Source organism: Phyllostomus discolor, chromosome 9 (assembly GCF_004126475.2).
Source record: "Phyllostomus discolor isolate MPI-MPIP mPhyDis1 chromosome 9, mPhyDis1.pri.v3, whole genome shotgun sequence".
Taxonomy (NCBI): domain Eukaryota; kingdom Metazoa; phylum Chordata; class Mammalia; order Chiroptera; family Phyllostomidae; genus Phyllostomus; species Phyllostomus discolor.
The window spans coordinates 96806068-96833230 of NC_040911.2; the positions used below are offsets into that span (position 1 = coordinate 96806068).

The 27163-nt window shown below is 53.5% G+C and overlaps 1 protein-coding gene and 1 long non-coding RNA gene across 3 annotated transcripts in view; one reads left to right on the forward strand and one right to left on the reverse strand.

Annotated features, from left to right (window-relative positions):
* The window catches only part of PREX1 (phosphatidylinositol-3,4,5-trisphosphate dependent Rac exchange factor 1), a 171442-nt gene extending 156253 nt beyond the window's left edge, over positions 1-15189 (reverse strand). For both annotated transcript variants that reach the window (XM_036009946.1, XM_028523978.2), the window contains exon 1: positions 14829-15189. In XM_036009946.1, coding sequence (XP_035865839.1) covers positions 14829-15041 — 213 coding nt within the window. In that variant the 5' untranslated portion in view covers positions 15042-15189. The remainder of the gene's footprint in view (positions 1-14828) is intronic.
* A 132-nt stretch (positions 15190-15321) lies between these two features.
* On the forward strand, positions 15322-21064 carry LOC118496852. The gene is made up of 3 exons (XR_004899410.1): positions 15322-16049; positions 16470-16603; positions 20751-21064. It is a non-coding gene; the product is annotated as an uncharacterized LOC118496852 (long non-coding RNA).
* The last annotated feature ends 6099 nt before the right edge of the window (positions 21065-27163 follow it).

Here is a 27163-nt window from a genome sequence, read left to right on the forward strand (position 1 = left end):
GCTGGAATCATCACAGACGGCCTCCTGAGAAGGCAGGATGTGAGCAAAGCTCTGAAAGTAGGACTCGGAAAAGCTGTGGGACACTGCAGTGGGCCAGGTGGCAAGCGGGTCCCCCCCGGGATCCAAGACTTGAGCAAAGGCAAAGGCCTCCAGTCTGGGAGGGAGGCGTGGCGCAGGGAAGAGATGCTGCCCCTCGGCTCCCCATCCCTCTTCCACTCCCAGCACCCTGGGGGCTTCCTTCCGGGACCCACCACTCCCCCACTGCCACGTGGCTCAGTGGGCCCCTCACCCAGGCCCGGCCAGGCAGGGTCTCAGTGACTCGCTGGGGATGGGAGCATGACCCAAGGCAGCCAATCAGAGCTCACTCCAGGACAACAGACCAGACCCTGTCTTAACGCAAGTCACGTAATTCCCCGTCTTCCCTGAGGCAGTTTGGGTGGAACTTCCCGTCACCTGTGACCTGAGACTCCTGACCTCCAGCTCTCACTAATCTCATCAGCAACAGCTGTATTGTTGTTGTTGTTGTTGTTGTTATTATTATTTCAAAACCTTCTAGATGTGAGAGAGGGCGGGGGAGAGGTCCCTATGGGCTGCGCAAGCTCAGGAAGACACCCAGCCTGACTGTGACGTCCTCAGGGTCCTGCAGTCCAACAAGGGCCCCAGACCGGTTGAAGGGACCATCCCACACCCCTGCAGGAGCACAGCACTGCTTCTTGTGTGGGGTCCGCACCCCGGGGTCTCCCAACGCAGCAGACGTACAGAACAAGGCTCAGGAAATACAGCAGGCGAACGAACGTGGGAACCTCCAGCCCTACGGCTGATGCTGGAAAAAGACAAGACAGTGATTGCCCACAGGCCACAGGAAGTGGAAACTGGGGTAACAAATCACCCTGTCTAAGGGAGAACCGCCTTCTCCCCTCCACCCACCTCAGGGAACAGCGGGACCACCCGCACACTCTCGAACACGCTTCTCAAATGCCCACAGGCGCCGGGCAGGTAAGGGGGGAGGGGAAAGGCCCTTTTTTGCTTATTAAACACAGTTCTGTTAAACACATTTTTTGCTTATTAAACATCTTTTTTCCAAAGAGAAACGTGCCACCTTCTACTTTTCCTAAAATGTGTCCCTCTTGATCTGGCTTTCAGTTTTCCCTTTGATAGCAACAAGGGTTGGAAGAACCCTGGTCTGCCCATTGTCCTCTTAATTCTAACACTTAAAGAAAAAAAAAAAAACAGCCACCCTGGCCAGGTGGCCAGATGGTTGGAACATGTCCTATACACCATAAAAGGTCACAGGTTCAATCTCCAGTCAGCGCACACACCTAGGTGGTGAGTTCAATCCCCGGTCAGGGCGTGTACAGGAGGCAACAGATCCATGTTTCTCTCTCTCTCTCTCTCTCTCTCACCTCCACCCCCTTCCTCTGTCTCACCCCCACCTCCTTCCTCTCTCTCTCTCAAATTCAATAAACATATCCTTGGTTGAGGATTTAAAAAAAAAAAAACAGGAGGACAAGCAAAATCAATGATAAACGGCAACCCAAGTTTAGTTTCAATGTCAGAGATAATAGGGAAGGGTGGAGACTGTGGCAAACTGAAGACGGAAGCCCTGTCCAGAAAAGGCAGCTGCTGTTCAGCTCTAGCCTCACGTTTACCTGTAGGGATGGATATGCAAGCTTGATGGTAACTACATTTTTCTGTTCTTAAGAAGCCAGAAGTACAGATTTGTATATGAAATTTCTTTTGTATGAATTTCAAATGTTTCAATGTTGGCACTAAAAAAAATTTGAAAACACTGTATGGGGGCCTGACAAAAGCCACTTAGAGGCCTGAGCTGCCGGCCTAGGGATCCCCAGTTTGGAACCCATGGTGCTAGGGACTCACGAACCATGAATCACACACACACACACACACACACACACACCCCGTTTACTATCACAGAAGTCAAAGAATCTGATAACAAGGTCTCCCAGAGACACACAAAATCCCTGGGCCCACAGAATCCCTCAGACTCATCTGAATACGAGGTCAACCTCCCTCTGTCCTCCCAAGCATCTTATGGGCTACTGGACAAAAGCAGGGCACGTGGATCGGGAGTCAGCAGACCTTCAGTGGAGTTCCATCTCAGCCACACGCTCACTTGGGAAGCCTCGGCCGAGTCACGGAACAGCTGGGAGCCTCCGGCTCCCCTTCTGGACGACCCAGTGAGCCGATGTCTTAGTCTTCTGCAGCTCTGACAACCTGATTTTAGGATTCCAGATGCTCATGATTTATCGGGGTTAGTAAGGACCAAAAGGTCCTGAGCCAAGGTCTCTTCAGCCCTCAGTCACAAAAATCGATAAATGAACTGGCAGCTTAAACAAAAACGCACATGCTCTGTAACTTTGAAAAACTGCAAACCACATTGGGTATTTTTGCCCAATGTAAGAGGAAAGGTTAAATAAGAATTGCTATTATTATTTAACCAATCTAAGAGGGAGACACTATTTTTGGCACTATTATTACGGAAACTGAGGCACACGGAGGTCAAGCAGCATCTCGCCCACAATCACACAGCCAGTAAGTAGCCAGGATTTGAACTGGACACGGGGACCCAGAGCCCCTACACTTCGTTACGAAGCCGCCAAAGGTCTGGGGATGAGGAAGGGCGCTTTCGGGAACACGAGGAAGGTGCAAAGGAGGGACAAGAGGAGCAAGACACACTCTCGTGTGCGGTGTGGTCACACCCAGGGTCAGACAGAACACACAAGACGAGGAGGAAATGCACCAAAAGGTGAAACAGCTGTTTGGAAAGGTGAGATCCCTGTATTCGCCTTTTCTGCCCAACGTCCTACAGCGAACGCGGCGACAGCAAACACGGTGCGTGGCAGGCGTCCCCAGGGGCCAGCGCCACGCCCAGCTCTCACTCCACCTACACAAGCAGCCTCCGAGAGGTGGACGCCCCACCTCCACCCCAGGGCCCAGATGTGTCCCTGCCCTGCCCTGCTATATCCCCAACATCTACGACGGGGCCCGGCACACGGCAGGCGCTGGACCAAAGTGTGGGAGACGAGAACAAGCCTGTGGGGTGGGAACGGAGATGTCCCCATTGTACAGATGAGGAGCCCGAGGCCCAAGAGTCAGTTGCCCCCAAGGTCACGGAGGTGGTACATGGCGGCCCAGGACAAGCAGTGACAGAGCCGCATGTCAGCGGAGAGTTTCCACCAGCGGCACTGGCACTGAGAAGCACAGGTGGCCCAAGTCACCGGACGGGGCAACCAAATCCGGTGCATGGTCCGGGACTGGACCCTGGACAGGGGGCAGGAGTGGGGGCGGGGGAACAGGCATGAAGAACATTGTTGGGGAAACAGGCGAAATCTGGATCTAGACTGTGAGTTGTGTAATTTAGTATCGGCGAAATCTGGATCTAGACTGTGGGTCGTGTAATTTAGTATCAACGTCAAACGTCCTGATTTTGTTTATTGCACTGCGGTTATTTAAGAACCTACCCACAGTCTTGGGAGATACATGCTGAGTTCCTCAGGGGCATCGTGTCTACGGTTTCTCTCAGCTGGGCCGGTGTAATAAGGACAAACACGTGTGTGTACACATGCACATGTGTGTACGCATGCACATGTGTGCAGGGGGCGGGGAGGAGACGAGTAGGAGGGTTGATAAAGCAAATGCACCCAGTGGCCAACGTCTGGTGAGCCTGGGTGAAGGGCAGACAGGGCGCTTGGTGTACATGGTGGGGGGAGGTGGGGGAGGGTATGGGGGGTAAATGGTGATGGACGGAGACCTGGCCTGGGGTGGTGCACACGCCACCCAGTGCACAGATGATGCGTGTGGAACCGTGCACCTGAAACCTGTACAATTTTGTTAACCAGTGTCACCCCAATAGACTCGACAAGAAGGAAAAAAGCTGCCAAACATTAACTTTGAAAACGATGTACGGCCCACTGGGGTGTGGGGTCTGGGCCCCGGTCCGTGTGCAGACATGCACGACCCACGATGTCCCCCCTCCTGGGCTCCGAGAGAGAGCTCCTGCCGCCGAACGGGCACACGAGAGCTCGCTTTGACACGCGCTTCCCCGCTGCATTCACGACCTTCGCGATGAAGGGGAAATAAATCTCCAAACCCACCCAGGCAACAGCCTGGCTGGCCGACAGCTGGCGGCGGGGACCACACAGCGCTCCCTGTGCCCTCCCGGTGCGGTAAGGACAGGGGGCCAAGGACGCCGGTCCGCAGCCACTCCCCATGCTGGGGCCCACGCTCCCCAAAGTCAAGGCCGCTAGTTAAGAAACAGCAGGAACCGGGAGGGTCTCTGTCACAGCATGTGCCCCTTTCACTCACTCACTCACTCACGCCGCTGACCAGTGCTAACAGAGCATCCAGCAGGTGCTGGGACTGGAGCCCGCCGGGGTCCTGACCTCGTGTGACTTAAATTCTAACGGGAGAGGCAGACGCCAACCGAGTAAACAGGGTCATTTCAGAGAGCGGCAGGTACCCAGAACAACAGGAGTGGCGATGGAGAGAATGCCTCGGGAAGGCTCTCTGTGGAAGTGACGCTGAAAGGCAGGGACGGGCACCGGGGGCAAAGCCCAGGTCAAGGTGTCGTGGACGAGGGTCACAGCAAGGGAAGAGGCTCTGAGGCTGGAGCCGGCCTGGCGGCATTTGAGACTGAAAAGAAAGCATAAGGAGCGCTTGGGGAGATGAGGTCGGCGTGGTGAGCAGACGAGAAAACTGAGGCCCCCCCAGAGAGGAAAAGCCCCCTGCCCAGGGCCACAGAGCCACTAAGAGGCAGGCAGTTGGGGGCCAGAGGCTGGGCGTGTGAGCACGGCTCCAGGCGACAGTACACTCTCCTGCGCCGAAGGAACCCCCACAGCGCGCCCTCCGCCCTCTCTACCCCACCCCCCACTTGCCTTGAGTGACGTCAGCAAACATCAGACTATCCGAGCCCCAGGGCCCCAGACAAGGACGGTGAGAAAACACCTAGCAGCTACAATCAATCAAGATAAGCACATTTTGGAAGAAAATGTAAACATGCATACAGAGGAGAACATTGGTTTTTTTCATGCAACAAATATTTAATGAGCACCTACTATGTGCTGAGCACTGTTCTTGGTGCCAGAGAAGCAAAGAGAATTTAAAAGAACGAGGAAAAGGAGCTAGGACGTGGTGAGGTGGTGGCGGAGCACAGTTCTGAACTGTGGGGGCGGGGCCGGAGACAACTCATCCAGGACAGGAGTCTGAGCTGAGGCCTGAAGGAGTGAGCCAGGGGGCACACTGGGAGGAGGACCTTCCGGACAGAGCAAGGGAGGAGACCCCCAGGCAGGAGCAAGTCTGCCGCGTTTGGAAAAGGGCTAATGTGGCTGAGAGGAGAGGAGGCAGGGAGCCAGAGCAAGGGGAGATGCTGGAATTAGACGGCCGGTCCGATTGCACAACTCTGTGAGCACAGAATCACACATTTTGACAAAGGAAGGTTTATGGTGGGTCCCTCCTATCTCAGTTCAAAGCAGCTGTGTGGGGAACGAAAAGAATAGCAAAGGAGGAGACAGGGGAACCAATGGGAACAGATCTTGCCAGATCTTCTAGGAGAGAAGGGGCATCCAACCTTTTGGGGTCTCTGGGCCACAGTGGAGGAAGAAGAGTTATCTTGGGCCACACATTAAACACACAAACACGAATGAAAACTGATGAGCAAAACAAACAAAAAAAAAAGGTTCGTGCATAATTTCTGTGATAGCCGCCATCACAGACAAGCAAAAAAGTCCTCACATAATAACCCTAATTATGCAGCGGCCCTCTCCGTAATCTTTTAAGATCATTGCGCAGGTCCCAAGTTTGTGATCACTAATGTAGAAAACGTACACACCTGGGTAACAGAACGAGGTAATGTTTTAAGTAAATGTACGATTTTGTGTGGGGCCGCATTCAGAGCCACCCTGGGCCGCCTGTGGCCGTGGGGTGGACACCCCTGCTCTAGGCCATTCTAAGTAAGGGCTTTGCTTTTACCCGCTGGGAGGGCTCTGGGCTGGCGGGAACTGGACCTGCCTTAAGTGTTAGCTGGAGCCCTGAGGCTGTGGACAGAGAACAGAATTAGCCAGGCGAGGGTGACAGCAACAGCCCCAGTCATTTCCCAACCGTGCCCTCGGGCAGGCCACTTGGTCTTCCTGGGCCTCACCGCCAGGGTGGAGCAGGTCTGCACAAGATGCTGGTGAGGGACAGAGGCGAGAGCTAATGCAGCGGGAAGTGTTGTTCTGATGGCCGCGAGGGGAGGGTGGAGTCGAAGGTGCCATGGAACAGTTTTTAATCATGCAAATGAGTTTCCTGAAATGAAAACAAGGGGTGCCTTCCTCCCGCACAGGAAGCAGGGGGACCCGCATCAACAGCCCTTCCAACCAGCGGCCAAACGCCCAAGCTGTCCATGCCCAGGCCACGCACAGGGGCCCAGACTCCTCTCCGGGTGTGGCCGGCTGGCTCAGACTCGGCACCCACGGGACACTAAGATCCACACAGGGGACAGAGATGGCCCTGGGTCACACAGAAGCCTGGGAGCAAACTGGGAATTAGCCGGGGCAGGGGGCGGGATGCGGTCCCCTCTCTGGATGGGCGTGCAGACCGTAGGCAGGAGAGGCCACGGGGCCCTCAGGAAAGCCACTGTCCAGTCCTGATTTTCCTGTCATCTATGAGACCATGCCACACCCCTGCCGAAAACCCACCACTACTGTTGAGGCCCACGCCGCCTGCCCCTGGCACCCACACAACCGCATCTCCCCACTCTCCCCTCCACCCACCCTGGTCTCTCGCTGTTCCTCAAACACGCCATGCGAGGTCCTGCCTCAGGGCCCTGGCACGTGCTACTCCCTCTGCCTGAACACACTTCTGACAGCTCTTTCCACAGCTGGCTCCCTCGCTGCCCCGACTCAGCTCAGAGGCCGCCTCCTCAGAGAGGCCTGCCTTGACCACTCCATCTCCACACCTGCCATCTTCCCTGTCACCGACATCTTACTTCCTTCTTGAGCCTCTACTCCCCGACTGTGTGGGCTTGCGCAAGTTACTCAGCCCCTCTGGGCCTTAGTTTCCCCATCTGCAAAATAGGTGCAATGATGATGACATCTAGTCTGCCTCAGAGGGCTGTTGCAAAGGCTCCAAGGGGTCATCCACGCCAGGCCCTCGGCACAGCACCTGGCACGAAGCCTAGGACTGTGGTATCACCACACCTCCGTCACCTTCTCAAGTGGTCCCTTTGTAACACCTGAAGGTTCCATGACAGCAGGGACATTGTCCATCCTGTCCTGGCCACATGCCGGCACTGGCCCAGTGTCTGGCACGTGGTACACACTCCAGGTCCATTTACTGAGTGAATAAGTGAATTCGTGAATGAAAGTGCTGACCGCCCACACCCTGCTCTGACCCTGACCTCGCTCCCCGCAACGGCTGCTCCTTCCAGAAGCCACACGCCCGCCCCTGCACAAGACCCCAGAGCCCGGTGCCCGATGCCACCTGCCTCCACCAGCCTGCGTGGCCCTCGTCCTGCCAGCCTGAAATAGCCTCGCTTCCCCTGGCCCGCGATCAAGGGATCGTCTGTCGGTGCCACCCTGGGGACGGAACCAGGCGGGTAAACACAGATTGAGTGTCTGACCACAAGACAAAAGAGGGGTGGGCTGATCCCCTTCTGATCCTCCAGGAGCCGGGGACGTAACCTTAAGAATCACACAGGGCCGAGAGGCTAGAGGGTGTCCCCTCTTCCCGGGGGCTTCGTCTTGGAGAACAGCAGTGGCGACAGCAGGTCCTGGGTGAGACTGACCTTGGCCGAATGCTCGGCTGTGCCAGGCACGTGGATGACCATGCTCCTCGCAGCGACCCTAGCAGGACCACCTTCATCTCCGTTGTGTGGATGGAGACACGAGGATCCACGAGGGCTCGGAGAGGCATCAAGACCTGCCCAAGGTCACGCAGGGGTAAAGATTTGAGGTTGTTTGTCTCTAGGGTCTGTGTGCTTAACCATGAACCCAAGACACACTACTGGGTGAAAAGAACAAACGGTGTCACGCTAATCATGTAAACACATAAATAGATCTGGTCATCCCAGCTGGGGGGAGGAGGGGCTGCTGGTGTCTAGTGGGTAGGGGCCCAGGATGCTGGTAAACACCCTGTCGAGTGCAGGACAGCCCCCACGACAAAGAGCGTTCCCACCGCAGGGCGTCACTGGTGCTGAGGGTTGAAAGATGGACGGATTCAGCCCGGACCAGCTGCCAGGGCAAAAACACCAATCCCCAGAGAAGAACCCGGGCCCCCCCTAGCCCTCCCCTAGAGCCTACGGGAGGCGGCCCTGCACAGCTGCAGGGCCCCTACCCTCGACCAGAGTTCACTTCCCTCCGGGGACCAGAACTCCTCCATGGGGTCGCTCTGGGGGAGTCTCGCCTGCAAAGCAAGGAGGCTCAAACCCCCTCACTTGCTCTCTAGTTCTATCTCCTCCCAAATGCTGAAGCCAGATTCGGCTCTGGCCTCACCCTGTGCCTGGGGAACAAGGCCGGGGGGGACACAGCACGCCAATTTGAGGGGAGCCCGTCCTGACCACCCACCTCCCGCCAGGGTTCCAGCCAGAATGCCCGTGTCTGTCTCGGGGTGGGGGGGGGGGGGTGATAAGCCATGAGAACCTGAGAGGTCAAGCTCTGCCGCCCGGCAGGGCCCCATCTGCTTCGCAGACTCGACTCTTGCGAAAGCGTCAGAGGGGGGCGTTGTGCAGAAAAGAGGAAGTGGGTTTCTTGATCTGAGGGCGTGGCCCCAAGCCCAGCAGGTCTTCCGCTCACTGGCTCCATTAAGGGGACACTCTCTAAGACTGGGGTGACCTGGAGCCTTCAAAAATCTCCAGGGACCACCCCCATCCATCTCCTCTTAAGGTGACAGATGTAAATGGTTACCAGGGCAAACACCAGAATAACAGGGAACAGGTGTCCAGGATGCTCGTTTGAAGAAACACATTCAAATGCACAAGTTCTAGCCTCCCCAGTGGGTCACCCTCCCAGTAAGGACAGGGACCGCAGCTGCCCAGGGGACGGCTGCGTTTTCCTGGCCAGGAACACTACCCGGAATATATAAGCGGGCACTCCGTACATCCCAGCACGCTGAGAAAAGCAACTGTAATTTCTTTACGGTTTTACCTTTTCACAGCTTTGTTTGCGACGCACAAAAGATGGGGCTAACTCCTGCTGACACAGGACTTTATCATCCAAAGATTTTCGCCGACTTCCTGATGATGTTCAGCCCCATACGAAGGGGCATGGTCCAGGCTCTCCGGTCTCCCAGAGCTCAGACCACTTGGACCTTATGGCTCAATTCTTGCCCACCCGGGCAGTCCAGAGTCACCTTGGTCCTAAACACATCGCGATCAGGGCAGCGGTAAGGAATGTGGGCTACGCGGCCAGGTCACCTGGGTTCGAATCCCACCTCTGTCAGGCTGTGTGATCTTGGGAAACTGACCTGGTGTCTCTGTGCCCTCACTTCCTTTTTAAAATGGGAAGCACAATAACACCTGGAAATTCTGAGTGGAGACCCAGAGAATACTCTACACAGGGCTTGCAAACATTTAGCGCTACGTAAGTGTTGGCAAATTATTATTACTATTGCTGTTACATTAATCTGATGGTCTTCCTGCAAATATAACTCTTTCTACTGGACTTCTGTGAAAAAAATACATTCACATACACATGCATTATTTTCTATGAAAAGAGGATAACCAACAGGATTTCTTAGTACTTTTTTCCCCTTTTTTATCTTCCTGCTTGCCTTTCTGCACGAGACACACATCTGTTCAGCCTTTCCCCCAAATTCCTGTTATACATACAACATCCACGTGTGTATTACAGGTGTTTATTTTCCCAAAGTTACACACACACACACACACACACACACACACACGCTTCTTATCCTACTTTTCGCAACACAACCTCATGAGAATCCCCCGCGTCACAGGGCACGTCATTCTGTTTCAGCGATGGCAGGATGAGAAAACGTGCTCCCCCACCCCCGCCCCCCAGCACTGCTCCCAAGTGTCAGACTAGGAGCGCAGAACACTTTAAAAAAAAAAAAAAAACTAAAAAAATAGTGACAACACAAAAACCACAGTTTCTTGTTTTGGCAAGCAGAGCTCCGATGAGGAGAAAAGCGCTTTGGTCTCCCACCCCCAAAAAGCAGAACCACTGAAAGCATTCTGGGGGCCTTCTGCTCACACCCTTGACCCTCAGGGACCCCTACCCAGCCCAGCCCAGCCGGTAGGGCAGACCCTCTGGGTGCCTGGGAGTGACACGTTTCTATCTTCAGCCCTGGGGAGCCCATCAGGGAGCTGCTGACCACCCCCCACCCAGGATTCTCTCTGCCCATCTCCCCAGGCTCCCCCTCTCTTCCCACCCCTGCCTAGCTGGCACACCATCTCAGGACCTGCTGGCACCTGCCCCTGAGGTCTCCCTCCTTGCAGGCAGGGACCCCAAACCAACCCAACCGAGAAGTAGGTGGGCCCAAGGCTCACTCAGCCTCCTCTTTAAGGGGCAAGACTTTGAGCCCCAAACCAAAAACTTCATCTGCCACCCTCCCTGCATTGCTGCAAATCCCCCCAAAAAAGCCACCATAGCATTCTAAATACCTACTATGTGCCTGGAGCAATTCAAGAGGCCCTGGCTGGCGTAGCTCAGTGAATTGAGCGCGGGCTGCGAACCAAAGCATCGCAGGTTCAATTCCCAGTCAGGACACATGCCTGGGTTGCAGGCCATGGCCCCCAGCAACCGCACAGTGATGTTTCTCTCTCTTTCTCCCTCCCTTCCCTCTCTAAAAATTAATAAATAAAATCTAAAAAGAGAGAGAGAGAGAAAGAAAGAAGAAACACCCTACTTAAAAAAAAAAAAAAAAGAGATTCAACCTCAGGTTCATTCAAACTTTACAACACCCCTATGATGCCCCCTATGATGCACCCCTATGAGGTGCTATGTGCCCATTGTACAGATGGGGAAACGGAGGCACAGCACAGGCTAGTGACCTGCCCAGTCGGTGTGAGGTAAAGCCAGGGTCCGAACACCAGCAGCCAGGCTCCACAGCCCCCCGCTCAACCCCCCCACCAAGCACAGACCCAGAACACAGAGGGGGAACGCGGAAGCCCGGCATTGCCATTTCCCTGCAGTTCCGGCCATTCTGCGGAAGAGAGAAAAGGAATCACAGAGGGGAAGTAACTGAGGAAGCACAGGCAGGGGGTCAGGGTCACGGGCTTGAATTCCAGTCTTGCCGCCTTAATAAACCACGTGGCAGCGGAGCGGCTAGGGACACGAGTTCTGAGGGTGGCAGCCTGGGATCAAACACTGGCGAAATGCCGCCTCCACGACCCAGCAAAGCTCATGTAAACTACATCGGCCTCGGTTTCCTCATCTGCTGGTGGGGATCACAACAGCACCTACAACAGCACCCCCTTCCCAGGGATGAGGAAGTTCCAGTCAGCTGATTCGCGCACAGGGCTTAGAGCAGCCAATGATGAAGCAGGGTCAGCTCCCGCGCTGCAACGACCATCATTGTCATCACCGTTATCAACACGCCCGAGAGCACCCAGGGAGCACTCGGCACAGCGGGGGGCTTCTAAATGTGCAGGCCCCACGCTCAGAGTCAGGCGCTGGGGCGATTTCTTTCACAGCCTCTGCGGCATCCCTGGGGAGAGATCCGGCCCCTTTCCAAGGGGCCTGTCTTTGCCTTTCCCTGCCTCAAATCAATACACGCAAACCGTGGCACCGGAGTCGTCAGCCCCCCTTGGGGATGGGGAGGCGGGTGCGATCCATCTCCTGAAGGAAGTGGGAAAAGAGAGGGATTCTGGAGAAAACACAGAGTGTCAGGCCCGGAACCCAACAAAACCACCGGTTCCTGTGGCCACTGCACACGGTCAAAGCGAAATCCATTCGGAGCCCCCATCCTCGTTTGGGTGCTGACTCAGCCCCTGCTCTCCCCAGGCAGCCCTCCCAGACACACCGTGCGCTCTGGAGGCCGGAATCCTAGAACCCCAGCCCCCTGCCTGACCTGTTTAATTGTCGTAGTAATGATAATAACGAATACTCCCATACCTGCCTGCCTGCCAGGCCCTGTTCCAAGTGCTGTATACGTATTTGTGTAACTCATTGTCTCAAAAACCCTCTAAGATAAGATCGATTATCAACCCCCATTTTACAGATGAGGAAAGTGAGACCGAGAAACGGTAAACCACTTGCCTAAGGTCACAGAGCCTCAGGACTTGACCCCAAGCAGTCTAGCTACAGAGCCCAGCCTTGTGCTTGGATTTTTGTAAGCCCCCTTTTTGCCCACCTCCATGAGACTGTCCTCTCCTTGCGGGCCAGAACCTGGACCTGGCTTCCCTGCAGCTCCCACCACGCTCGGGCTACACAAAGGCTTCCCTTCTACTGGCAACGGAACCTCCAAGCCAAGGACACACGGGGGCCAGGAAAGCCCTTCGAGGTCTGACTCCGCCACATGGAATCAAAAGCAGGGAGGGATTACTGAGCATTCTTCCATCCTCCGGAGCCAGGAGGCTGGGGGGAAAAAAAATCCCTTAGCAAGTACAAAAGCTGGAAGGAGAGAGTGGGAAGAGAGACGAGAATCACAACCTGCGGGCTGCCAGCCTCGCTGCTGCTGCTGCTGCTGCTGCGTGGAAAGCCTCGCTAATTAGCAGTTCCTGAAGCTCTGAACCCTGGGCTTTCCAAATGAAAAGGCCCTGGGTCATTTGGGGGCCGTTTCTGAAGGAGCAAAACGAGACAGGCCTCCCGCGGCTCACAAACAAGGTATGGCTGGTTGGGTTACACAATCAGTCCCTTTCTGGCACCAGCTTAGGGACACCCAAAAGGGCAAGGCAGAAAGGAAGCCCAGATGGCCTCCCCTCCTTTTTCAGGTGGGGAAACTGAGGCCAGGACAGGTGGCACGACCGGTTCGAGACGTCCAAGCCGGACCAGCTCATCTCAGGACGGACAATGATGAGCTCAGCAAATTAAAAGTGCCAAGGAGATCATGTGGAAGTCGACAAACCATTTTTCCCCTGTTCCTTTAATAAGAAGAATGGTTGATTCCAATCAATTTCCATTATTCCAGCTTCCCCGGACTCTACACGTGGACAATGTGAAACCACAGTTAACCTGCACGCAGTCTCTGTCCGCTCTGAAACACACCACCGCCCCTCGGGCAAGGGCTTTCTTTCCCGTTAACAGGAAAAAACTGCTTTCCTCTCTTTCTTCCAGGCTGAGGAGCAGGGAGCAGCAGTCAGAAGGAGAAGTGAGGAGTTCCCTAGAATCTGACATTGCTCAGCGATGCCAGGACTGTCTACATCTTTAATTCAGAAACTGCCAGCTTCAAACTGAGCAGATTCTTTTATTTAACTGTGAGAGAGGGAGCGATGGGGGGGGGGGGGGGGCGGGTGCGAACCCTGCCTTATTCTCACAGGCCTTTCTCGAAGGGTCCTTTAGCCAAATGGTTTTCAATGCCTCTGTACAACTCCCCCTGCCCTTCCCTACACACACACACACACACACACACACACACAACCTCTTTTCACAGAGAGAAGGGCTCTCTCCCTGAGTTGGAACTCGGACCTCACACAGCCTCGGCTACACCCCCAAGCTCCTGGGGACCCTGCAGGCTGCCAGAGTCTCCCTCTTGCCCCCAGAGACTGGAAGCTGCGGAGCCTGGCTCTGAGGTCTCTAAAGGAAACACCACCGCCCCCGCCAGCCCTTCCTGAGGCAGGATTAAAAGACTTCCTAGAGCAGAGAAGGGAGTAAATGAGGTCCCAGCAGGAGGCACGGAGATTAAAGCCCTGGAGTCTCCTAACTCTCCGAGAGGTTGGGCCCAGTCCCACCCCCTCCACTCCACGGCCACTTTTCTCACTTCCTAGGAGAGTAGGGAAGCGGCCCCTTCCTCCCTCTCGCAGAAAAAGAAGAAGGAAGAAACGCAGCATAGGATAGGGGTTCACAGTACCGGCTGGGCCTGCCTTGATTCGAAACCCACTCTCCCCAATTAACCAGCTGTGTGATTTCGGGGCAAGATACTCAGCCTCCCTGGAACTAACCTCTCCCATCTAAAAAAAAAGGAGGGGGGATGGTCCCTCCTTCATGAGCCACTTGTAAAGGTTAAACCTTCTAATGACACATATAGGTACCTGCCACATAGCGCTCGGTTGTTATTTTACAGTCTGTCGCTGTGGTTTTGCAACTTGGAGATGAGGGTGGGGGAGGCAGGGTGGGACTGCCAAGTCGTGAGTTCTAACACCACCCTCCCCAAGCTCCAGCAAAAGCGTGCGCGTGGGGACCCGCAGTCCTACTCTGGGGTTTTATCGATCTCCGTCCGCCCGCTGGGCTTTGGATTTTGTCCATCTCCGTCCGTCCTCTGGGCTACTCTACTCCGCACAGAGGGACCCGGGCTCTAACGTTTCCAGGGTGCGTCCTGGGTGAGGAGTCCGTGGTGTACCCGAAGGCGAAGAAAGCCCCGGGGGCGGGGGGAAACGAAGGAGCGAAAGCTCCGGGCGCCTGGTTCCCAGAGCCCCTGCCTCACGGATGTAACTAATTTTAAAACTATTTGAAAGGCGGGGAGGGGAAAAGAAAAAGACAAAAGGGCAGCGTGCCGGGGGGAACAGGAGTGCCGGAGACCCCGGGGCGGGCTGGACTGCCTGCCAGCCTAGGAGGAGACAGTCCGGCTCTACGGATCTCCTCTCTGCGCACTCCGCGGGGCGCCCCGGAGGCGACTCTCGAGACCCCCGGAATCTGCGGCCACAGGTTGTGGGGACCGCCCCGCGCGGAGGCCCCAGAGCTGCGCTCTCCCCGGTCTCCCCGGGAGACACTTACCGACTGCAAGAAGCGCAAGGTGCCCACGTAGTCCCTCTCGGTGCCCAAGATCTCGTTGAGGACGCAGAGGCGAAGGCGCAGCTGGCGCTCCGACTCCCGGGCTGCAGCGCAAGGACCGGAGCTGGGCGCAGTGGCGCCGGGGGCCCGGGGGTCCGGGTGGACACCGTCCCCAGTCCCATCGCCGCAGGAGTTGTTGCCGCCGGGTACCTCCATTCTAGCGCGGCTGCACGGCGCCCAGTACTTCCCCCGCGCGGAGGTCGCGCCGAACGGCGACTCAAGCGTCCAAGCGCCCCATCTCGGACGGGGCGCGCCGGCTTAGCCGCTGGCCCGGCGCTCGGCGCGGCGGGGCGGGAGGGCGGGCAGGCGGGACTAGGGGCGGGCGCCCCGGCCGGGGGCGGAGGCAGCGCGCGGAGGCTGGACCAGGGGCGGGAGGAGGCGGCCTTCGGGGCTCCCAGACGGCGGGCCCCAGCCACCCGCCCTCCCAGGGAGTGTCTGCCAAGTGCCACGCCGCGCTGAGCCGCAGAGAAGCGCCGCGGCGCTCGCCGGCAACGTCGGAAACTCGGCGCGACCGGAGCGGGGCCGCCAGCCGCTCTCCGGCGGGAGGAGCTCTCCGGAAGGGGCCCGGCGGAGCTCGGATGCGAGCGCACCAACTCTGAAGCCCAACGCGTGGCGCCCCCACCCCCGCCGCGGGCTACGCCACTCCCTCCCGACACACGCGACACCCTGCGTTCACAGGCACAAGCACGCAGGTCCGGCCGCCGTGGCCGCTGCCGGGCCGAGTAAACACCCAGTTGGAAACGCTGGCAGCGGAGCCGCGCTCGGTAGCAAGCCGGCCCGAGGAAGAAAGAGGGGCGGCCCGCGCCCGGGCTGTGTTGCCTCTGGGACACCCAGCCCTTTGGGTGCCCTCGAGCGCAGCACTCGACCTTGAGAAGGAAGACGTGAGGTTCTCGCTGTTACTCCTTTTCCCTTTTCCTTCCCTTATTTTTCTTTCCATCCTTTCTTCCTTTTTCTCTTTCTTTGTGGATTTTTCTTTGCCCCCATGAGCTGAGCCTACCCTTTCCACCTTTCCCAGAAGAAACCATCTGTTCTCAGTTTCTAAGTGATAATTGCTCTGCCTGAGCCCCTCTCCCATCCACCCACCTCCACGGGTAAGGTCTTGGGAATCTGGCTTCTCGTCCTGGCTGCTCTGTGTGACAGTGACTTTGCCTGCCTCACAGGAAGGTATGATGCTCAAATTCCAACCCCATCTCCCACACTTGCTAGCCGGGTGACCTTTGGCTGGTTTCCTTGTCTCAAGAGCCTCAGTGTTCTGTTCAATATAATGGGAATAAAAATGGCTCCTAGCTCACAGGGTCCTTCACACGGTTGCAAGTTAATCCATAGGGAATACTTGGAACAGTGCCTATCATTTAGAAAGGTCTCTATAAGCGTGTGTTCTTAATTATTATTGCCTGTATAAACAGCCCTCTTGGCCAGGCCCCATTCTCCAATCTGTGCACCCAACCTCTCCCTACTCACTGGCCGGAGATGGTATTATCTCCGCAGTGGACTGGCCGTTTCGTATAATATCCCCTTGTAGACTGTAATCATCCTTTAGGAAGGAGCATTACTGCTCATTTATTTTCTGTTCCAAACACCCAGGATTGTTCTCGCAGTGGCCTCTGGGCGAATACTGGAAGTGCCTAAAGACACTGGACAAGGGTGGGGTAGCTTCCGCCCTACAAGCTCTGTTCCTTCAGGATCATGGACAAGATGGCATTTGGTCTGGGCCTTGGGTAAGTGAAGTTCCCTTGGGCAGGGAGTAAAGGGCATGAGGTAGGTGAGCCTGCCAGGTATGGTTAGTGGAGTCGGTTATGTCCAGAATGTGGCTGACTGCCAAGGTTCTCAGAAAATTGTACAGGTCGCTGGAGTAGCTCTGCTGTGTGGTGTTACATGTCTCTGAACTCCAGTTGCCTCACCTTTTAATGAGTCCTGTCTACCACAAGGGGAGTGCGTGGTGGATGCATCCTGGCTTTGGCATGAAACGGGCTTGCCTTTTGTATCTCAGCTCCAAATCTAACTGGCTCGGTGACCTTGGCCAAGACACTTCACCTCTCTCAGCCTCAGTTGCCTCACCTGTAAAATGGGAGCCTTTGTAAGAGAAAAATTGTACGCAAAGCAGGGTTTCTCAGCCTCAAGACTGTTGATATTTGCGGGTAATTTTTACTTGTGGAGAAGCATCCTGTGCTTTGAAGGACATTTGGCAACATCCTCTCCCCACTAGGTGCCACTCACAATTGTGACAACCAAAAATGTCTCCAGACACTACAAATGCCCCCCGGGGGACAGAATGGCCCCTAGTTGAGAACCACTGATACAAAGTATCTGACACATAGTAGGTGCTCAACAAATGTTAGTCCCCCTTCCCAGCTGTGACCATGGAAAATTTGTTTCACCTTCAGAGAACCTTGTTTCTCTCTCTCACACACACACACACACACACACACTCACACACACACCCATCCCATATTTCACCCAAGAATTGGCCCACACTGCCAAAAAGACCATCTAAGCATTTCACATTTGTGAGTGGACCCCACCCTTGGCCCACCCCAACACTTCCGTATTCCGTCACTCCCTCAGATACCTCTGGAATACTTCTCCCCACTCTCCCATCACCAGGGGAAGATGGTCCAACTTTTAATAAATTGCTTAAGTTCTCTGTGCCTCCTTTTCCAAAGCTGTGAACTGAGGATAATAACTGTACTGACATCATAAGGTTGTTGCAGAGATTCCTGAGTTAATTCAGGGAAAGTGCTTAAAGCAGGTACTAACCGCTCAATAAGTGAAGGCTTTTATTTATTCAACTCGTGGATTGAGGGCTGAATTCATTCGGCTGCATTTGGCTTGCAAGGAGGAGAAAAATGGGCTACTGAGGGGTTAACACGTGAAGACATTGTTTATTTAACAAAGATGCAAAGGAGATTGGTTCCCCTGGCTGTTTCAGGACTTGGTGACATCGTGAAGGACCAAGGTGCCTTCGACCCTGCCCTGCCGTCCTGATCACGGTGGCTCTTCTCCAGAGGTCGTGGAGCCTCAGGTTTGCAAGATGGCTGCTACAGTGATGACATCACCTGCTAACGCAATGACTCTGAAGCAGGAAAGGAAAGAGAAGGAAAAGGCAGGGGCGTTCTCCTCTTATCAGAGAGAGAAAAATTTCCCCAAAGGCCCCAGCAGGCAGAATTTCCCTTATACCTCCCAGGGCAGCATGGGTCCCGTGACCTCCCTTAAATAGTCCCTGACCAAGAGCAGGGTTATCACCGTCAACTTAAAACAGTCCTGTCGCCTCTCCTGGGACTTGGCTGCCTGGACCACCTGGGTTCTACTGTCAAGAGAGGAGTGTCTGCCATAAGCACCTACTATGCGCTGGGCAGCGAGTGAGATCCTGGGACTGCGGAAGGGAACCGGACCAACAACGTCAGGCCCTCGTGGAGCTGATGTTGTTCTGGGGTGGGGAGGGCAGACGATGATGAATGAAAGACAGCACGTTCCTTCCGTCCTGCACTCAAGGAGTGTTGACCGAGGGCTACAATGCACCAGGCTGGGATCCGAGCAGTGAATGCAACAGATAAGGTTCCTGCCCTCCTGCTGCTTCCAGTGCGAAGCGGGGGAGAGGGACAGTAACCAAGTTAACAGTCGATCAGTAAACAGAACACATAAGCGAGATCCTTTCAGCTTCTCTGGTTGGCTGGTGGCACCTTCCAGCCTCTGCTTCAGGTCACTGCCTACTCCGGGTCCCCTGCCTCAGTCAGGGGGCTCAGCACTGGTGTCATCAATGGGGACTCCGGGGCCTGGCTGATCTCCCAGCTCCTCCTGGCACAGGGAAACTCCCGGAACAAACATGACTAAGCAACACAAGCTGGGGGAGGTTTTCCTTTCCTGCCCCCATTTCAGCCTCGATCTCTCCTCCCCTCTTCCCCATCACCTCCACCCACACTCCCCAGGATCTCCAGTAGGGAGCCCCTAGATCCTCGTATGTCTCCAGGGCAGGGCCTAAAATAGACCATAACTGGGAAACCGTCACCAAAAAAAAGAGTTTTTAAAAATGAAAAAAAAAAAAAAAAAACCCTTTCAGTTCTGATGATAATGATAGGGAAATTCTTTTCTGCAGGGACGATTTTTAGAGTTTCTGTTGCCATGTACTTCACAAATAGTGGGAAATACCACTTCGTTTCAATTGCATAAGCCTCACAGCTGCAGGGTAGACGTTAATGCTGCCTGGAAACATTAGGCAGTTCCTTATTCCAGGACAGGACGCCATCAGGTTCTGCAGGCTCAGGATTAGAAGGCTGCCCCCTTCTCAATCCCTGCTTAAAAAAAAAAAAAAAAAAAAAAAAAAAAGAGAGATAAAGCAGGGGAGAAAAAAGGGGGATTTTGGTCCACCCCAAGTTGAAAGAGCCCAGTGAGAAATGAGTAATCAGACTGCCCAGGACTACCAGTCATTTCCCAAACGCAGATGAGGTCTTCCCTCAGTCAGGCCAGCCACCCAGGGAGTCTTTTCTCCATTCTGAGAACCAAGAGCAACTTTCTGAAAAGAAGAGTCATCTCCACCCTTGACATTGGACAGAACGGCAACGACCGAGCCCAGTGCTAGACACGCAGGCTGGGATTCATTTCTTCAGACCAAACCATAATGTGCGTCCTGATGGTCTTAGTTTAGCCAACCCCTCGAATCCTCAAGCCAAAACTTCTCCAAAGGAAGCCTCGCTGTTGGGAGCAGGTCTCTCCAGAGGACTCTGGTTCAAGTTCTGATTCAAGCAAAATAGGTACCAGATTAAACCAGGGCTCCAGAGCGTTGCCAAATCATATTCCTGCCAGAAACCATTAGAAATATAGCCTGAAGAAAATGCTCAGGACCCTCAGTTTGAATCCCAACTGTGCTACTGACATGTGTGCCTTCTTTTTCAGCCTGTGGACGTGTATTGTAACTGTAGAGACCAGCTTCCTGGGTTCAAATCCCAGCCCCACCACTTCCTTAGTGTGTGACTTTGTGCAAGCAAAGTAATCTCTCTGGGCTTTGATGTATCTATCTGTACAATGGGGACAATAAGACTTCTGACCTCACAGGGTTGTTGCATGGGTTAAAATAGTTAATAGACCCAAGGTGCGTAGAATGCTGCCTGACCTTCAACTGAGTGTTAGCTGTTGTAGCTGGGTGAGGCCGTGATGTTTGGAGGTGTGGCAGCCATCTTGACCCCATGAAGAAGGACATTGCTAACCAGTTGAAAATGCCCAAATGACAGATGGAAAGAACCTGAATCTTTGATGTCACTGAGCTCCTGAATTAACCAACCATGGAACTGCCCTGCCTCTGGGCTTCTTGTAGAAGAAGGTAATAAAATTGTATAACTTTGTATAAGAAGGTAAATTTTATTGTTTAAGCCAGTTGGCTCAAGTTGCCTTTACTTGCAGCCAAAAGCATCCCAACTAATATTCCATCTTTCCCCTAGACTCCCCGCCCCCACTTAAATGAATTCCTTTATTAATGACATGACCAAATACCCTGGCTTGTATTGGACAGTCCAGGTTTGTACCAGTCGTCCCAGAATAATTATTGATAACATCCCAGTTTGGGTGATTATAGTCACCCTCTTTTTTGAATAAAGTATCACCCTCTTCCTACTTCCCTCTTAAAATGCAGAGGGGTGCTGCTGTCCGCCATACTGAGGTGAAGACCTAAGGTTTGTAACATGAAGCCTGGGTTGAGGGTAAAGTTAAGAAAATGGTTCAGAAAGAGATTAGTGCATGAAAGGTAAATTCTACAATTTAGTCAAGACCCAGAGATTGATCTGGGTGGTGTATCTTGAAATTCTGCCGCCAGCATGCCAGATGGTTTCAACAGACATACTGGACACACATTTATAGATCTTTTCTTTTCTCCAGTTTCTTTCCTGGACTGAAAGCTCAAAAATAGGGCTGCCCAGTCCAAACCCAGACACCTGGCAATCCCACTAGCAACTCTTACCAAAAGCGGAGGGTTTCCTCTGTAGCCAGCAGAAACACAATTAGCCACGCCCTCCCCCAGTGCCCTTTATGCTGCAGCCTGCCTTTGAAATTTCCTGGGCACATTCCAATTTTCCTGGAGCCTTAGTTGAACGGGCGGGGGGGGGGGGGGATGATTCTAACAAAAACTGTTACCATTTCTTGGAATGCTCACTACATACCAGGCACTGTTAAGACGTGACATCAAATTCTCACAACTGCCCTTCCTGGTAGGTATTATTATTATTATTGCCTCTTTCTTACCCGTGAGAAAACTGAGGCTCAGAAAGGAACCCAATCGAGGTCACCGTATTAGTTATTTTAAAGAGAGACAGGGTGACAAGACCCAAGTCGTGACGAATCCTTTTAAATAGAGCTGGTTTCTCCCTCATTATGATCCAGGCATAAACAACCCAAGGCAGGATGGAGTCCTCAAGCTGCTGGGGCCCAGGCTCCTTCCAACTTGTGGCTCCACCACCCTTAACGTGTGGTGTTCACTGGGTGCTCTAAGATGAACGCTCTAGGGTCATGGGTCAACCAGCAGGAAGAGAAAGGGGGAAGGGCAGGGGGTGCCTGGCCCTTTTAAGAATGGAAGTTTCACATGTCACTTCCATTTTCACCCGATTAGCCAGAGCTTTGCCATCCAGGGATGTCTGACCCTAAATCCATGCCAGGTGGACTAGGAGAATCTTATTTGCCTCATCTAGAACAGCACCAGGCACACCTAAATATTACTTAAATGGATGAATGAATACCTCCAGGTTGGAACAAAACCTCAATGTGCACACCTGGCCCCATGCTAGGCATGGAGACCAGTGAACAGAACAGGTAAGAGCCCTTGCCCTCCCGGAGCTGACATTCTAGTGGCAGGAGAGATGGCCCCTAAGACCCCAGTAAGTCAAACACCACATCAGCCACATGGTGGCAATGGCCGTGGGGAAAACCAAAGCAAGGAAGATGACAGGGAGTGATGGGCCAGGCATCCCCAGGGCGTGAGAGAAGACCTCGCTCAGGAGGTGACATGTCAGCAGAGAGCTAAAAGAGGTGAGGGTGCAGGCCCTGCCTGTGTTCCAGGCAGAGGGAACAGCAGGTGCAGGGGCTTGGACGCAGGAAGAGCCAGGAGGAGGGAAAGGCAGGGCACAGGGCAGTAGTAGGAAAGGCAGTTTGAGGAGAGAGAGAAGCCAATGTGGGAGCCATGTAGGTGGCTGCAAGGACTCTGGCTGTTTCTCTGGGAAGCTGTGGAAAGCTGTGAACAGAGGAGAGGTATGATCGGACAGATTGTAGCAGGGTCCCTGTGCCTGCTCCATGGGAAGAGACTCGGAGGGGGCGAAGTCGGAAGCGGTGAGACCAGGAGGAGGATACTGCAATAGTCCAGGCAAGAGACGCTGATGGCTCACACCAGGGCGATACTGGGGCAGGGGGGAGAAATGGCCTGTTGTGGATCTATCCTAACAATAGGACCTGTAGGATTTGTTGAAGTGCTGGGTGTGAAAGAGAGAGAGAGTTCATCGTGACCCTGAGGTTTTTGGCCTGAGCAACTGCAAGGATGGGGTTGGAATTTACCAGGTTGGGAAAGATTGTGGGAGGAGCAGGTTTGGGAGAGAAGGTGGAGAATTTGATTTTGGCGGTGTTAGATGTCAAATTCAACAGCCACATGGCGATGTTGAGTGGGCAGTCACACAATTCCAGGGCTCAGCGGGGAGGTCAGCCTGGAGACAGGAATGCAGGCATTGTCGGGGTCTGAGTGGGGCTAAAGCCACGGGATTGGGTGAGCTAATTAACCTAGGGAGGGCATAGGGATGGAGAAGGGACAAGGACAGGGACTTGGGACACAGCAGTGTTCAGAGCTGGGGCATCCAGGGGCCACCGGAATAAATGTTAGAGAGAGTCCATTTCCAATCTGCAGCGCTGCCCTGGCTTCCTTGAGAAGACCAGATGTGCCCTGGCTGGCGTAGCTCAGTGGATTGAGCACGGGCTGCGAACCAAAGTGTTGCAGGTTCGATTCCCAGTCAGGGGTGCAGGCCATGACCCCCAGCAACCGCACATTGATGTTTCTCTCTCTCTCTCTGTCTCTCTCTCTTCCTCCCTCCCTCCCTCCCTTCCCTCTCTAAACATAAATAAATAGATCTTTTAAAAAAGAAGAAGAAGGCCAGACGTAGCAGTGAGTCCCCTATGAGCTCATCACCTCCTGTGAAATGGAGCAGAGGGCAATTCCCCCCGCCATCCAAGTGTTTCCTTCATAGCCCCGAGTCTCAGTTTCCTCGTTTGTTAAATGGGGACGTTAAGAATCCTGCTCTGGCCTTGACCAGTGTGGCTTCGTTGGTTGGCCATCGTCCCAGAAACTGGTTCAATTCCCAGGCAGGGCACATGCCTGGGTTTCAGTTCAGTCCCCAGTCAGGGAGCGCACAGGAGGCGACTGATCAATGGTTCTCTGTCACATGATGTCTCTGTTTCTCTCCCTCTCCTCCTCCCTCCCTCCCCCTCCTCTAAAAATAAATAACTAAAATCTTTTTTTAAAAAAAAGACTCCTGCTCTGCCAGCTCTCTGAGAAAATGAGAGAACACAACGAGATTTTACAGATGACCTTATGACGGGATCTTACAAAATGCTTGAAAAAAAAATTAAAGAGTGCAAATGAAAGAAGATGCTTCCCCTACCACCCATCTTTGGGTCCTCAGAAATGAGAACCTGAAGCAGAGAACAAAACTTACCCAGATTCGGAGAAAACGAAAGAGAAGTTGAGTGGAGAAAGAATGACATACAGCTAGCTCCCTGCGACACCGCGGATGAATTTTAAAACCATGTCGTGAGCCGGCAAAACCAGATAGAAAGGAACGCATTATGTAGATTCTAGTTATCAGTGCCCAAAGCAGACAGTATTGCACCACAGTGCTTAGAGGTACACGCTTGGATGGTGAAGCTATAAAGAAAAGAATACAGCATTTAGGTGTAAGTCGGGGCAGTGATTTCTTCCCAGGCTGAGGAGCAGGGGTTTGGGATTCATTTGAGCCAGAGAGGGGCTTTCGAGGCTGGCCATGGCCTATGTCTTAGCCCGGGTAGGGATTTCACAGAGATTCACTGTAGAATAACAGATGATGGTTTACATTATGTCTGATGGACTTTTCTCTATGTGTTTTCGCTTTCCCAACTTTAACAATGCATCAAAAGCCTCAAAAAGAAATACACACACCTGTATTCATATCCCTTGACCAACTTCATTCGCATTCAAAGAATCTAAATTACAGACATCACACACACTCAGACACTCAGACACACACTTGCACACTCAAACTTTGATGCACAAAGATCTTCGCTGCAGCACTACTTATAACAGCCCCAGGTTTGAAAGGACCTACATTCTCACTAATAGGTAAGGAGTTAAATACATTAAGGCGTATCCACAATTTGGAAAATCATTCAGCCATTTAGAAGTCTGCTATGGAAGTGTATTTAATGGGGTGGAAAAGGGTCATGACGCCTGAATGAGTGGAGAGGAAAAACATGGAACAGAAACTACATGTGGCCTGTGATCTCAGCGTTGGTAACATACATTACATATCTGTACAAAAAAGATACGAAAGAAGTTATAAAAATAGCAAGGGTAGTTACATCTGGGCAATGGGATTATGGGTCATTGTTTTTATCTTTCTACTTCTATTTCCCAAATTTTCTGCAATGGATGTATATTCCTTTTATTCTTTCCTTCTTTTAACCTGGACCCCCGATGCACACAGTTAGTTAGCCACACCCCTCAGGCCATGGCACAGCACCCATGGCACCTGAGTACAGCCTCTGTTTTGTTCTATTTTCACTTGTTTTTGCCTTTGTCACCCATCTCGACTGCTGCTATTTCCCCCTCCCCCACAGACACCCACTCAGGTGTATTTAAAGTGTGTTCTTTCTATCCATCTGCTGTGCAGTTGTTGGGATGTATGTGTATCCAAATAGACATAGTTAAAATATAGACACGAAGCGATAAAGTGGTGTTTTATCATTGTTTTAAAATGTTTACATAGTGGTACAGAGTTGTGCCCCTGATGCTGTCTTACTTTCTCACTCAGCGTCGTGTTCCTGAGATCGGTCCCTGTTGCCGCTTGTGATAAATGCACGGCTTCCGGCTCTTGCTTGGCATCCCGGTGTGTGCACGCGTCACCGTGGCGGAGGCTGCTGGCTGTTCCCCGAAAGCGGTTTCTTCCTCTTCCAGGCCACACTCGGGCACTACATCTCCCAGGGTCCCTTGCAGGGTGGGTGGAACCCAGGCCTTCTCCTCTCTGTTCCTTTCCCTTCTAAGGAGGTTGGCCTGAGAACCCCAGAGTGGCCCTGGAAGCCATGGGTAGCCAGATGACCCCTCGGTCACACTCACTTTGGGCTACTACAAGATCAGAACATAAAACTCCCAGTGGCTCTGAGACCTGACAAACATCAGGGGTCTTTATTGCAGTGGTGTACATTCACCCTAACCAATAAAACCACCTTGTGCGTATCCATTTCCTAGTGCTACACGTAAGTCCCCCAAACTCTTCAAAGAAATGCTGCGACCAACATCCTCACACGCGTGTCCGCTTCCATCTGTGAACAAGATTATTTTTAGGTGGTCTGCCAGAAATGGAATTGTGGGGCCATAGGGTTTGTACGTATTCTGTTTACCTGGCCAAAGCGATGGCAGAGGCATGCGGCTTTGGGGGACAGGAGCGGCAGGGGTTGGGGTATTCAGTTCCCAGGAGCCGACGTTGCCGGGTGCAGTGTCTGTGCTCAGAGGGGTAACCGCTGCATCCGTCCCACAGAGCGGTCTGGGCATCGTTCCATGGTCCTGGCCTCTAAGGCCGGCTTCCTGGGCACCCTGGACACTCTGTGAGCCCCCACGGCCATTCATGAAATTACCAGGGCGGGTTCTGTGGTTTACAGCTGCAAATTCCCAATCTCTGCGGAATTAGGGGTTGGTGACCTTCTTCTGTGAAGGACTAGACAGTAAATATTTTAGAGTTCAAGGGTCCTACAGTCCGTGTCCCAACTATTCAGTTCTGTTGTATCACCACCAGCAGCCAAAGACAATATGTAAATGAATGGGTGTGGCTGCATGCCAATATAAGTTTATATATAGCAACAACAGCCCGCAGATCACAATTTGCCAATCCCTGAGCTAGACAAAAAGGGATCTCTCCTTTCTCTAAATCTCTTTGTAGACAGTTACATCAGAGTTCTTGGCCTTAGCTCCTTGGTCAGCTGCTTTTCTCAACCCATGTTGGGGGTCGGTCCCGCAAAGAACCTAACACATTACCTCACCTGCAGTGGGCTGACCCAATGAATAAATGAGTGAGTGAAGGAGTGGATGAATGAATGAGTGAATGAATGAATGAATATACTGATGAATGCTTTAATTTAGAGATGGCGATCCCATTGAATAACCCAAGCAAAGACCGGTCGGAATGGGAGCTGGCACTACACACCCCGTGCAGCTGAACTGTGCCCGGGGGAGTCTGGTCCTGCCCCGTGGAGCCCTGGAGGGCCGAGTGCTTGCCTTTTCTCTGAGTCCCCAGAGCCCTGCGCTGTGCTTTTTACAGGAAGGTGCTTCTCTGTCCAGGCTCCGCGCAGTTAATGTTTCAGAAAGCCCCAAGTCAGGCCCCAGGCATGGGTAGGTCCCTAGCTTTTCACACTTTCACCCGAGGCTGAACCCATCCCGGGCTGAGGAGGAACTGAGAGAGTGACCTCCCAGCCCCTGATGGGGTGGGAACAGATACTTAGGGGACTCCCAGAGGCGTTGTAGAAACTCCTGCCTCACCTTTAAAGGTCAAGCTGGCCTTCTCAGGCCTGCCTGCTCACCTCTCTGGTTTTCCGGCCTCAGAGGGACATGCGTGGGCAGGGGGGTGGGGTGGAAGCGTAGAGGCTGCCCGCCCGGCAGGCGATAGGGTCAAGTGACCATCTCGCTCCTCTCTGGCCCCCCGGGGAGCTCAAGAGTCCCAAGGTGGGTTTAGGTGAGAGTGTGTTTGCAGAGGAAATCTTTGGCTGGAGGGCAACTGGGCCATTCACATTGTTTTCTGTCTCCAGCAACACAATAGAAGTTTTGCTGAGGCTCAGGGAGCGTCTACAAAGTGCTCTCCTCCAAGAGCAAGGCACTGGAGCCCGGCTTTTGGTGGCTTTTTATCTTTGGATCCCGGCAAAGGTACGGAGCAGCCAGGCAAGACCCAGGAGGTCCCAGACAGGAGTAGCAGCCTGGAGCTGTTCAGGCTGCTTGCTAAGGGAGTGGTCCTGCTTGATGAACAAAAGGCCAGGCTGCAGGAGGACAGGGGTTGTGGGGGGGAGGGGTCACCTCCATC